At 35.1% G+C, this 13,129-nt stretch overlaps 1 protein-coding gene across 2 annotated transcripts in view; it reads right to left on the bottom strand.

Moving 5' to 3' along the window:
• Positions 1–13,129, bottom strand: part of LOC587800 (2-oxoglutarate dehydrogenase, mitochondrial) — a 55,149-nt gene that overhangs the window by 36,750 nt on the left and 5,270 nt on the right. The window contains exons 2-3 of one of the 2 annotated variants that reach the window (XM_030979728.1): positions 12,548–12,766; positions 5,204–5,309 (exon numbers count right to left, since the gene is read on the bottom strand). In XM_030979728.1, coding sequence (XP_030835588.1) covers positions 5,204–5,309; positions 12,548–12,766 — 325 coding nt within the window. The remainder of the gene's footprint in view (positions 1–5,203; positions 5,310–12,547; positions 12,767–13,129) is intronic. The other variant, XM_030979729.1, reaches the window with a different exon arrangement.

The raw sequence follows: 13,129 nt of genomic DNA, 5'->3' as shown, positions 1-13,129 counted from the left end.
TTTAGTCAATACTACTAGCATTCAGGAACTAAATATAATACTTGAATGTTTTTAGGAATGTAAAATGGGGGTGGTTGATTTTGGTGATATAAAAAAAGAGAAACTATTGGTGGGGGGGGGGGGTTGAGTAGAACTAGATTCAGAGTTATAAAAAAAAAGTAAATAAAAAAGGGTCTACAGTGATTAAAAACATAAACATTTGGTTGGAGTGGTTTCGCCCTCAGTCTCCTTTTTGACAATATGTAAATAGAAAAAATTAGCCTTGATTGAAAAAATTAAAAATATCAATGGGTTTAATACAACATTTATCTAAAACTAGAGCCTGAGTCATAAGGAGACCTTGAACTTGACTTCTAACTCTGCTTTATATTTGTTTTAGATTTTTGCTTCTATGAATACTGAAAAAAACATCCCTTATCAAAAAAATGATTCAATAACAAATCAAGAATGAATGGGGATACATGTCTGCTCTCCCACTAGTTAGTCCTACGTTAATTTTTGTAATGAAAAATGTAAACAAATTTAATTAACTTGTTGGCTCATTCCATTGAAAGATCTAATAATCTTGAGTCCCTTGGATGTATTCATAATCAATTTTGTATGTGCATCGTTCATATCCATTCAACTTTGGCAATAGATTTAATTCCCCCCAACAATGGTTCTCTGAATCTCCCCACAGACTGATAAAAGCATATTAATCTTACATAAGGACATTACTGATGTTTTACTGATGTTGTAATCCGCGTTTGGAACCAGAAGGGCATTTCCCCAAGTACTTCTATTCTCTCGCTCTGTCGTTATCCTCGTCATATAAAATTGATTATCATGTATCCTACCCCTCAAAGCTATCATGATTCTATATTGCAGTATATAATTGTCAACCATTAATGTAATTGTCTATGATTTATGATTATCTCTCTTTGTAAATTGACTTGTAAATTTACAACAGTAAAAAAAAAAATTTAAGTTCAATTTTAATTGAACACAGAAGTGCAGAACACACAAAATCAAAATTGAAAGAGGAAGTAAACATGTTCAAATTTCTATTGTATCATGACCTCTACATGAACAGATAATGCAGGGGAGAACCCCACGGTTTCTTTATAAGAGAAGTATTTTTAAAATACCAGTTGAAAATCATTATTTTTTTCTAGTATTGTACTCCAGTCTTCATCCCCATATAATGAAATGCCCTAGACTAGAATTTTATCAAATTGCACTCCATTGTCTTATATTGACTTTGATTGAATACAGGTTTAACACACAGCATCATTCAATCAAGCTAAATGGAATAATAAGTCAGTCAATAAATTTCCCTTCCAAATTGGCATTAAAAGGTTAATTTGATTTCCAATTTCCAGACTGAGGGCTACACTTTAACATAAGTTGGAGACGAGACTAGTCTCATCCCAGAGCTTTTAAACAGATTTTTTTTTCTTCACTATCAGTTGTTTTGACTGTCATTCAGTTTAAAGCATTTAAAGAAAAAGATTAAACATAGCGAAGATACATGTACTGTACATGTACATTTAAAAGTAAGAGTGGACTTAATTTTTTCTTGTCCTTTCCTTCTTCCAATTATCTACAAAATGTTATTTTAATGCTGGATCTAATTTGTATTTCTATCTCATTCTTCCCCTTTCTCCATCTTTTTTTTTTTTAATCAGAAGGCTCCTTCTCTCCCCTTTCCTTTTCTTCTCTGCAAGTCACACTCTTTTTTATTTATATTTTTATTGTTGTATCTAAGTTGAGAGCTGCGGGAACGTCAAGCTACTTTGCTTATTTCTGTAGCCCTCCTGCATCTAATGTATGTTAATTATGCATTCAATATATTTGTTTAATTTTATTTATTATCTGTATAAAATTATATACACTTAAAATATTGTATCAAGCCATATTATGTTCATGAAAATGTATGATGAAAAAAAAAAGCAGAAACCAATAAATCACATCAAATCAAATCAAATCAACATCTACAACTTAATCAACTTTAATCGACAAGCAAATTATGCAGGCATATACAATTGTATTATCTAGAATCTTGTATCGCAAATTCAATTAAAAGTTTTCTCACATTGTATGTTAATTTGTAGAAAATATACTGGTACCTGTATGGAACTGCACTATATTCCCCATTATGTCCTCCACTTGTTCAATTAGTATCTCACATCAATTACTGTCATCTTTGTTCAATGTCATTTATTTTATCTTTGTTTTGAAGCCCAATTTTTTTTTAAATGTCTAAAAATAAGGTGAATTTCTGAAAAATTGATTTTTGTTGTTGCTGAGTTTTCTCATTCTGTTTATGTCATTTTAGAAGAAGATCCCATATTCAAGAAAGACTGCTCTTTGATTGCCGTTGTACATAATATGACAAGAAAAAGCCGATAAATTTGGACCCAACCTTCACGCCACATGAGTGTGTAGTCCAATAAATCTTTTTCTGCGTGCAGTGCAAGTGATTTTCAGTGAAATTTAATCACTTCATTTATTACGATGGTGCCATAACCTCACAGTACACATTCAATCTTGTGTACTCCATGTACATAATCAACCCTTTCCCAATCGCCTCCCGTTTCTTTCCTAATGAAATCACATGACCAGTACTCCAGTGGTTGATAGTCTATCTGCAGAAAATTCCAAGCACTGCACACAGAAATAGGTACATGGGACTACACAAACATGAGGCATGAAAGTTTGGCCCATGCACTTCAAGAATCTCTTTTTTTATATTTCAAATATGAGAGCATCGGAAGGGCATCTTTTTTGGAGACATTTTTTTTCTCCCTACAGTATCCTTTCACACCAAAGTAAAATGAATGGAGAAGGTCACACAAATAATTGTTCACCTTCCCCAAATTTAACCTTCTTTTTGACCTACATGTAGAGCACTTTGGAGTCTCTAAGCAATTTAGTGATGTTTTCTTTTCATCTTGTGATCCAGAATGTTGTGAATTACAAATTATACATGAGCAGAAACTGCAAAATCACTGGAAAACTTGAATACAAATCTGTTGCTTTACATTGTGCTATTCATGAATAAGAGTGGCTTAATTGGAAAGTCTATAATTTGGCAATGCAGAATTTCCAATCTCTAATTTTCTTTTCAAGTTGGCAATTTCTTATGTTTCTCTCATTTAATTTTGATTTACACTGTTTCACTTACTTTATATTTTTTATTTTTCAACTACATGTAGGAAAGAGTAGAAAATACAAATAAGTGTTGCCAATTTGAGGAAAAAAATGATTCACTGAGACCTTTAAAGAATTGTATACTGATAAAGATTAATATGCAGAAAGCCTGGGATGCAAGCTACACATACGACCTGATCAATACGAGTCTGGTCTAATGAACCTTCATCAAAAATGCTTTCAAGACGAAGACGAGGAAGTCACTTCTCGTCCAATCAAACAGCCTCTAGGAAGACAGGTGGATTTTCTACGGAGCCAGCGAATCTCCTTCCGGCGACGTCTGTTCGCTTTTCAGAACGAGAAAGGATGACATTAACAGCCATACCTACTTTTAGACATCTCTTCCCCTTTTGTTTCTTTCCTTTCTCATATTAACCACTTTATTCTGTATTCGAGCGTACCATTTGTTGTCTCCTTATTTTTTTTTATTTTTCAGCTGTATGATAAATACTCGAGCAACAAGTGCTCTGCTGTCAATTTCTTAACTCATGTAGGTTTTGAAATTCAACCTGAACCCAACCCTTATCCTAACCTACATATGTACATGTACATGTATGTAAAATCCCAATTTTGCAAGACTAACCCAATTCCATATATCTTAGTTGCTCGAAGCAAATAGATGCTTTTAAAAAGCAAATGTCAGATTACCACCTCTTTATATTCTCTTTCTATTCCCGCCCCCTTCCCTCTTCCTCTGCCCTTTGACATGTACATATACCCCCTTCTCTTTATACCACCTCCTCCTCTCTACCCCTCCTCCTCCCTTTATCTTCTCTAATCCTCCTCCCTTTCTTATCCTTTCTTCGTTTTCTAAATCAAACCCGTCTTTATCCATCATCTTTGTCTATATCCTTCAATGCATATTTTCATGCTTTAATTCATTTTTATTATTCCTTTATCTTCACAGAATAACAGACTGTTGTAATGATGAGGTTGACTCTTGGGATACTGTACCAAAGATAAAACATGAAAATGGACTAGGCATACAAGATTAGTTCATTTGCCTTTTATATGGATCATGATATCTCTGTTTCAGTACTTTGAGCTTGATAGTTCATTCACCTATTTCCAAAGAGCGTTGGCTTCAATGACTATGCAGTAAAACACTTCACTACATCCGATCAAGATATGAACTTACTGTACAGGATAGATAATGAGGATATCTATGGGCAACTCCAGGAAGCTTCATGACAACTTGAAACAATGAAATACACATAACTGTACAGGTAGAGTGCACACCTTATTTGATTGAGTCAAAAGGTACATGGACTAGGACAGCTAGGACAGCTAGGACAGCTAGGACAGCTAGAGACAGAAGAGAATGGAAATGTTATGAGGAGGGCTTTGTCCAACGTCTGGATGAACTATAGCCTGATAGATAGATAGATAGATAGATAGAAAAGGTACATGATGCACGTTAATTCATTTTAAGCAATGACTGATCTAGACGCACTAAGTTCATGACAACTCAAAACAATCAAGTAACTACATGTATTAAGCAAGACCGAACCATGACGATCAAGTTACAGATAATTGTCTTTTATCGCAACCCATGGTAGGAGATTTCACCTAACCATTGTAAGAAGAGAAATTCTAGCTGTCTCTCTGACCTTCAAAAGCCAAGTGTTTGTTCTGTACAATGCATAAGCAAACCTCCCAGTTATCCAATGTGTAGAGATTTATTGGAGCATCAGACTCTGGTTGATTTAGGCTTTGTTTTCACAAAAATCTGTTATGGCTCAGGCCTGGTAAACATTATCAGTGCACGTCTTTTAAATGAGTCGCCTGGTAATACAGAGTGTATCATCTTGAAGAAAATCTATTTCACTAATCAGGATGGGAATCAGGATGGGAATCAGGATGGGAATATGGGTAAATCTAAAAATATTTTTGAAAAAAATTTGTTTTGAATTGTATCCATTCTGTTGCAACACCCTTCCTACAGTTAGTAGCCATTCTGAAATTCACAATGGCTTGTTCTATCCATGTAGGACAGTGTCCATCAGTTTACCTAGTCCCAACGTAGGATGGCCAGCGACAACGATATCTGGCAGGCTACCTGTCGTTGCAGACGAGATGTTCAAGGGGTCAAGCTTGGCCAAGTAGTGACCTCGAATCTACAAGGAGTTTGACCGGTATGAAGAGGTGTATTGACAATAGTTCACCAAAACAAACAAACAAAGGGTTAGAAGAATGCATTTAAAAGACAAAGTATGAACAAAAATCTGTTTATACACAGAATTAAAAAACTTCTACATGTGCCTAGAAAAAAAAAGTTTGAGGGAATTATTAAGGGATACTCCTTTTTCCATTAAAAAAAAATCATTAATAGCTTTCAAAAGCATCATTTTAAAAACACTGCCCTAGAATTGGGTGCATGTGACAGACAGTATGATACCATAGTAAGACATTTGGGTTCACTATTTTGGAGTCTGTCCCGAGACCCTCGTTACTTGCACAATTCTTTAAATTGGCAGCCCCAAGCATTCTTCTTCTATTCACAATAGCACCAATTATCATTCTCCTTCCCTCTTTCAAACCTGTCAATTCTTTGTGACATGAAAGGGAAGCTCTAATACAAGGGAAGGAGGTTAAGGTCAAAATCAGGTACAATTTCTATACAAAAATATGTCATAAAAATAGGTTAAAAAGCCATGACTGGGTGTCCTTCTGTCCCTCAGAGCAGGAGTTGGTCAAGGTTAATAGAGGCTTCCAAAAGGAAACAAACAATTATTTTTTGTCTTGGAGAAGAGTTAGTTAACAGCAATCCATTGTAGGTTAGAATGACACAAACAATTTTACACACATGCACAATGTGTAGAAACAAACAAATAATATTCTGAGTAATTATCTAGTCATTGCTAATTCAAGGAAAACTGCTGCCATTAAAATAAATAAACAGACAGAAATTGTACGGGCAAAAATTAGTACTAATTTTACATCCATCCATCCATTCTTTGTTCATTTATTCTGTAATAATTTCTGGGCCTGCTGCACAGAGTGTTCAAACTGTTTTGAAATACATAAATAAACAAACAAACAAGCAAACATTTACAAACAAGCAACAAGACAATTTAAAAAGAGGGTAGGAAGTAAGAAAAAGCTTTCATATCAATGCATCACCATACACAGGACAAAACAATGTTATCACAGTATTGGCCAAGCAATTATTATCATAATCAAATTCAATTGTAGGCTTTCTTCCTAGGCCTCATGGATTTTTGCTGTTGTTATTGTTGATGTTGTTTTTATAAAGCCCTGTGATGAAATGTTTTCTGGCAGGAAAATCAATGTTAATATACTTGTACTGTACAAACAAAACATACTGCTTTTGGCAGAAGAAAATAAGAAGAAAAAAAGAAGAAAAAAAGAGGAAAAGAGAGAGAGAGAGAGAGAGAGGGTACTAGATAGTCTAAGTCCCCAAAATGTAATGTACACTGTACATTTTGTAGGTATTATCCCCGCATTTTGTAGAAAATGTACATGTGTAATTAGTACATTCTGATGAGATCTGTATTAATATAGCTGTCTGTATTGCTGTTTTTCCTTTAACTCTTCATGCACCCAACATTGTACATTGTGATTCCTATTGAAAAAGTCCATGTACAAGATTTTTTTTAAAATTCCAAAAAACTTTGTGTGTAAAAGGTTATTCCATCAAGGTTAATATTAAAATATACCTTGGGGAGAAATTCCTCAGCCTTTATCTTTAGATTGTTATCATAAACTTCAATATAAATGTATGCACAACTGTAAAGTTAATCATTCTGCAAACTCATATAAATAACATCAGCCCCATTTGAACAAAAAGAGAAAGAAACACTCATCGAATCACATAACCTAAATTTACTTTTGGAATCATCTACCCTTATCTGGGGACAAAGTTCTTCGGCAGTCATTAAATAGTTCCACTACCCGCCCGACTTTACTGTCTGTCATTGAGAATTTGTCAATGTCAATGACAAAGTGGAAAGCCATACAAAATGTGTACTTCCCCCTTGTGTGTTCGAACTCCATGTATAGTGTTATTGTTATTACTAGCAAGGCTACTCTCAATGGGGGAATCATATTCTTTGTAAGGTGGGGTCTTTATCCCAGTTACCCAGAATAAAAGTACATGGAAACCACTAATCTCTCAAACCTGTACACATAACATATGTAGGTACCGGTACCTGTTAATGCTGTACAATTTGTACTTAAAGTTTATGGTCTAAACAAATGTATATTTGATGGTATAACGAGAGTAAACAACTTAAAATGTGTAACCTACATGTTTAGCCTACGTGATGTAGTGCGTTAGTCTATTAGATGCTGTATTGACCTTAAATTGTGTACGTGCATTCTTGGACAGTGTTCAATTTTCTTTCTTTTTTTATGATTTTATTCTTAGATGTTATCATGTACAATCATACATGAGCTTTTTATATCATGTAGAATTCTTTTGTTTTTGCCTTTGTGTATGATCTTACAAAATTACATACAGTGTACACTACTGCATAATGAATAGATAAGATTACGATAAAGTTGGAAAGATGATAAGATTAAGACATAACTTTTCTGCTTTTTGGATGGTCAAAAAAAAATTACTAATCATTTATAGTCCTGTGTCTATGACTTCTAAGGCCTCTTTCAGTTAGATGGTAAGGTAAACCATTTACATGTACATACAGTAGGTTTTTTTTATGGTGACATACATTGTAAGTGATCCCTTTCATACAGTCTAATTTTATCTTATAGCACAGAGCTTCCTGAATGTGCGCAGTTTATAATCCAATCTTTACCCATAAAAAATAACCGCAGCATATCTCAACAAGCCTTTGATGTGACCGGCACGTAGTATGTACTGTAATTGCCTGTAGATACAATGTAGAATTTACCTACAAAAACTAGTTTTTACCTACAAAATCTCAAACTAGGTTTTGAATTTTTGATATGATTCGTTATATTTCTAAATTTCAGATTTCATGCAACTTTTGCGTCAGTTCATGGGTACTGTTCATGTTGCTTTTATACTCACTCTACTATAATACTCAACACAAAAATTATGTTTTTTTTTTTCTCTCTTTAAATTCTGCTAGACTACCAGACCTGCATGAAACTTAATCATACATTGTGTAGATCTACTCATACAGGTGTATGTAAAGAAAACATAGAACTTGTTGTTGTTGTTGTTTATCACTATTATCAATTCATCATTCTTATCAAATCAAAGCTACTGTGATACACAGGCTACTGAATACAATGCCAATGTACATAACAATTAATGTCCCAACCATTACTCTCTTATCTGTTTTCCTGTGTGATTGTGATAACTTTAATGTGATTGTGATAACATGAATGCGATTAAACGGAAGGATGATAACTCCATTAAAAGAGCTCTCGTGACCTGAAAATTATTTTGTCTTTAAAGAGAAGGTTGAGTTCTGGGAAGAGGTGAAAAATAATTTGTGAGCGTTATCATTCTTATTATGCAAGTGTGGAAGAACATCAGATAAGACATGTTCCCTGAAAAGCTTGGCTCTTCAAATGCCTTCATATTCAAAATATGTCATGTAACATCGTACAAATCTGGGTAGGATTTTTATGCCACTTGTTCGTGTAGTCCCATATACATCTTTCTGTGTACAGTGTTTGTAACTTTACTAAGACTTGGCCAAATTTCTTATAATTTTGATGATTCCAGAACCTTGCAATACACACAAATTCTTATGCTAGATGATCAACCTTTTCTGATCGATTCTACAGTTTCTTTCAGAATGCAATCGCATGACCAGAACTCAACTTCATCTTTTATACCGTAATTATTTTGGTGTTGCGTGTGTATATCGTCTTTCGATTTGGAGCCAGAAGGGGGTGTCTGTGTTAGAGTATACAAGGTTCAAACTCAAAGAGACAGAAATGACTAATTTCCGAACTTGGAAACCGGCAATGAACATTACAGCCGAAAGTTTGGCTTGGCCTAAATTCCTGTTACCTTTGTTTTGAACATGTAATAATTGATAACGACAAATGATAAATGATTAATATAAAAGCCCTGAAACAAGAAACCATGATCATCCATTTAAAGAGCTCTCTAGTATTGGGTATATTTTTATTTTTCAAATAAGTCAAGTACCAATAACTGTACTGATGTTGTCTTTTTGCAGACAATTGGACATGTACATGTAAGTATTAGAGTAAAAATAACTACTGTACTACAGAGCATGGAAACAAGACTACATTAAAAGGGGAGTGGCATGGGTGTGTGGGAGGCGGGAAGCTTTGAGTCTGGGCATCTAGCCAATAAGAGAGAGAAAATACCCCGGATTAGTGTGAATTGAAGAGAAAGGAAAAGTCAATAGGATTGGCAAGGATTCCTTGATAACAAAAGACAATTCTTTTCTCACATATTTGTTGCCCACTTAAATAAACCATCCATTCACTAACCTAGCCTTACTGCAATCCTAAAGTGATTTGAGGGACGAATCGTGGCTTTAACATACTAGTACATTGGCATTGTTTGGTTATTTTCTGAGTTGTCTGAAGGCACGTAAAGTCAAGCTCGATCGGACTATTATACTACCGGTATATAAAAAAAATTGTTTTTAAAAATGTGTAAATTTACATAAATAGTCATTGCCTGTGCCACTAAAAATAACAATTCTATTTCTAAAATCCTTAATTTCATTTTGTCATGTTGGCCTTTAAAGGTAATACAAAGTTTTGGTATGGGGTCATGAATTTGGTCCAAATGAACATATTGGACGCATATGCGATCCTACAATATTCAGTGATCGTTGTCGCGGTTGAAATCGAGTCTAAAGTTATGACATTGTAAATAATACACTCTTTATGTTGTATAGCTCCCTCTCAAGGTCAATATACTAATTAAGCTATAAAACAATGTTTCTTGCCTAAACTCGACCAATTAGCTATTCCCGTTTGGTAGTTATATGTCACATCTACATATTCTGAGATTTTCATTGTCGCAGCTACCACTGTACGGCTGTAGGCGCTATTTGAAATTTATCACAATTTACCGGGAGCACCGGTAAATTTTTATATTCAATTTTTCTCGAAAGCAGAAGTGTTTTAGGGCTAATTTTTCTAGTGCTTATAATAAATCCACAGGGGCATCAAAATATATCAAAATTGTTAAGAATCACTATCCACCCTATTTTCAAAATTTACCAAAACTTTGTATTACCTTTAAACAACACAACTCAAAAGTCTTCTGCAAAGACTGCAATCAATGTCATTATCATGACTAAAATCCACACTTCTGGTTAAAATTCTGAGGTAGCGAGGCCAGTCTCCGGGGTCATTTACAGTAAAATACAGGAATAGCTAAAATCATGACACTGACACACTTCCTGTTTTAGGGCCTGTTCTCATGTAACAGGGTAAATCGCAGAATTTTGTTTTTTTTAATGTGTAAATGAATGGAGAGTGGGAATGAATAAAAGTAGTTGAACGAACCCAAAGCCCTACATTGTGCGGTATGCATACTCACTTTATTATGAATGTTAAAGAGACAAAAATATAAACACGCAATGCGTTATTACGTCCCTGCTGTTGACCGCAGTGGATCACTGTGGCTTACATGTATGAATGAGCCTTCAAGGCAGAGTCTACATGTATGTACAGTGCACTTTCTAGAAATGACCTACATGTAAGAGGCTAAAAACACACACAAATGTGTTGCACTTTTGTATTCTGGCCTGTTTCACTGAATGTATTCACTCTTGTGATACTAATGTATACCTTTTCATAAAAAAAGGATGTAAAATGCACAGGTAAATAGAACTTTTTCTACTATGTTAAGGTAAAACAGATGATGGTATATTTTATTTAAGGAAATACATGATCAAGAATTTTTTCTTTTTCTGTTCTATATTTACTCCATCTACATTTCATTCATTTTCAAATTGTTTGCAAAACCTAAAGATGAAACATGAACATGAAGTATTCATTTCATGACAGCCATCTTGGTCCCTTTTAGAATATGCTAGTGATGTCATATAAAATGTAAACGTAGACATACTGTTGTAGGGAGATCCAGTCTTTGACAATGAAAACTTAGTAGACATTAAACAAATTAATTTATACGCTAACTAAATATAGGTTTGACTGCATGTACTTGCTCAATGTTAAGATTAAAATATGTATAATGAAAATGAAGTAATAAATTGGAAAATATTGATACATCTGTATGTCATGCTATACTGTACATGTTAAGAAGGTTTTATTGTAGTATGAATATATTGCGGTTATTCATTGCATTCCCAGGAGCGTTAGTTACAAAAAGGTTAATTACAAGTAGAAAATTAGTTTGTAAGACAGAGACAAACAGAGGTCAAAAAGAGGTAAAACAAACAGAAAGAAAAAAAGAATTCTAGAAATGAGACAAAACCAATTCATGCAATTAACATCAACTGAAGAAGAAAAAAAAAGTACTATCACTTTAAATCAGGATTGGGAAGAAAAAATCAATGCTGATTTAAACCTTGAAGTATTTGGGCTACAAAAAATACAAGTGGCCTTTCTTGACCTGCTAAAATACACTAAAATGATTGTGGGCTACATTTTTCATTGAAAAAAAAACACTGTAACTTCTGTAGCATTTCAAATCACATCACTGCATTGCGTTCTCATGCATCTACAACACATGCCATAAATGTGTGCTGCCAGGAGAGAAACAGAGAAGATGTTGAGTGCTGTAGACAGGTGGCCTTTCTAGACAGGTTCTATACTCGTACAGTCAACCCTGTCTTGGTAAGCCCTACCTGTCTATGATGCCCACCTGTCTACAGTGGCCACGTGTTTTGTCTCCTCCAAGAAAGAATGCGTTGAAGAACCTCTCTAGAAAGACCACCTATCTACAATGGTCACTTGTTATGTTTCTTCCTTGGGTGGCCTCGATAGACAGGTTTGATTGTACTTCTCTCTGAAGTAATACAATGTGCACTGAGGTGACCACTGTAGACAGGTACCACCTTTCTACACAGGCCCCCAACAGGCATTCCTGGGACCTGTTTAACAAAGACTTTTTTCAATGAAAAATGACAAAAATCAGTGACAAACCTGCTGATAACCAATCAGAAGCAAGGATTTCAGTAGCTTATAACAAAGACTGTCATTTGTCACTGATGGCAAGTTTTGTGAAACGGGTCCCAGATTTCTCCTTTGGGGACAATACAGATGACTACTACAGACAGTTGGCCACCGACACAGGTTTAACTGTATTTGGAGGAATTGTAGTGAAAAACGCCGAGAAGCGCATCTCACAAGAACGACCTGCAAAATCTGTAGAAGAAAAAAATTCATAAGAATCATAATAAATCAAATTTTCGAGGAACTGGAGGCTCTAACTGACCTGATATGACCTGATGATAGTTTGCACCGAAAGATGGTCCTCGATGACCTTCCTGTCCAGCTGGCCCTTAGCAACCGCCTGTGAGGGCGCCGGTGCTTGTGACGTCGCCGCCTGGGATGCTGGCATGACGGGGTACATGCTGGAGATGGGAGGTGGGGGGACGTACGCCGTTCCCGGTGCAGCACCGTTTTGAGCGTTGCGGAAGAAAATGTCCCATGACTGCGGAGAGAGAATGCAAAGCGATGGAAACAAGAGAGAAAGAAGTTATTATTGGAATCCATGTTTCTCTAACAAAAGATATTTATACCTGTGCCTTGGATGTCTTAATGGACACATTTGCTTTGCAGGGGAGAAGAATGTGTCCAGCCTATGAGGCACTGGCGCTATAAGATTTTTTTTAATAGAGGGGGGGGGGGGGGACCAGTCTCACTACATGAATGAAATGTGATTGAACAAAGCCATCAATAATTAAATTGTAGTATGTAGGATGAGGGTGAGTGGGGGGGGGGGGTCATATCATCTTATTTTTGTGTGCCCCCCTACTATAATGTATGTATCATTTCTTTTCTCTTATTTTTGTAT

The sequence above is a fragment of the Strongylocentrotus purpuratus genome, unplaced genomic scaffold (assembly GCF_000002235.5).
Source record: "Strongylocentrotus purpuratus isolate Spur 01 unplaced genomic scaffold, Spur_5.0 spur5_scaffold_10, whole genome shotgun sequence".
In the NCBI taxonomy this organism is placed as follows: domain Eukaryota; kingdom Metazoa; phylum Echinodermata; class Echinoidea; order Camarodonta; family Strongylocentrotidae; genus Strongylocentrotus; species Strongylocentrotus purpuratus.
Note: the sequence above shows the minus strand (reverse complement) of the source record. Positions and strands in the feature narration are given on the sequence as shown.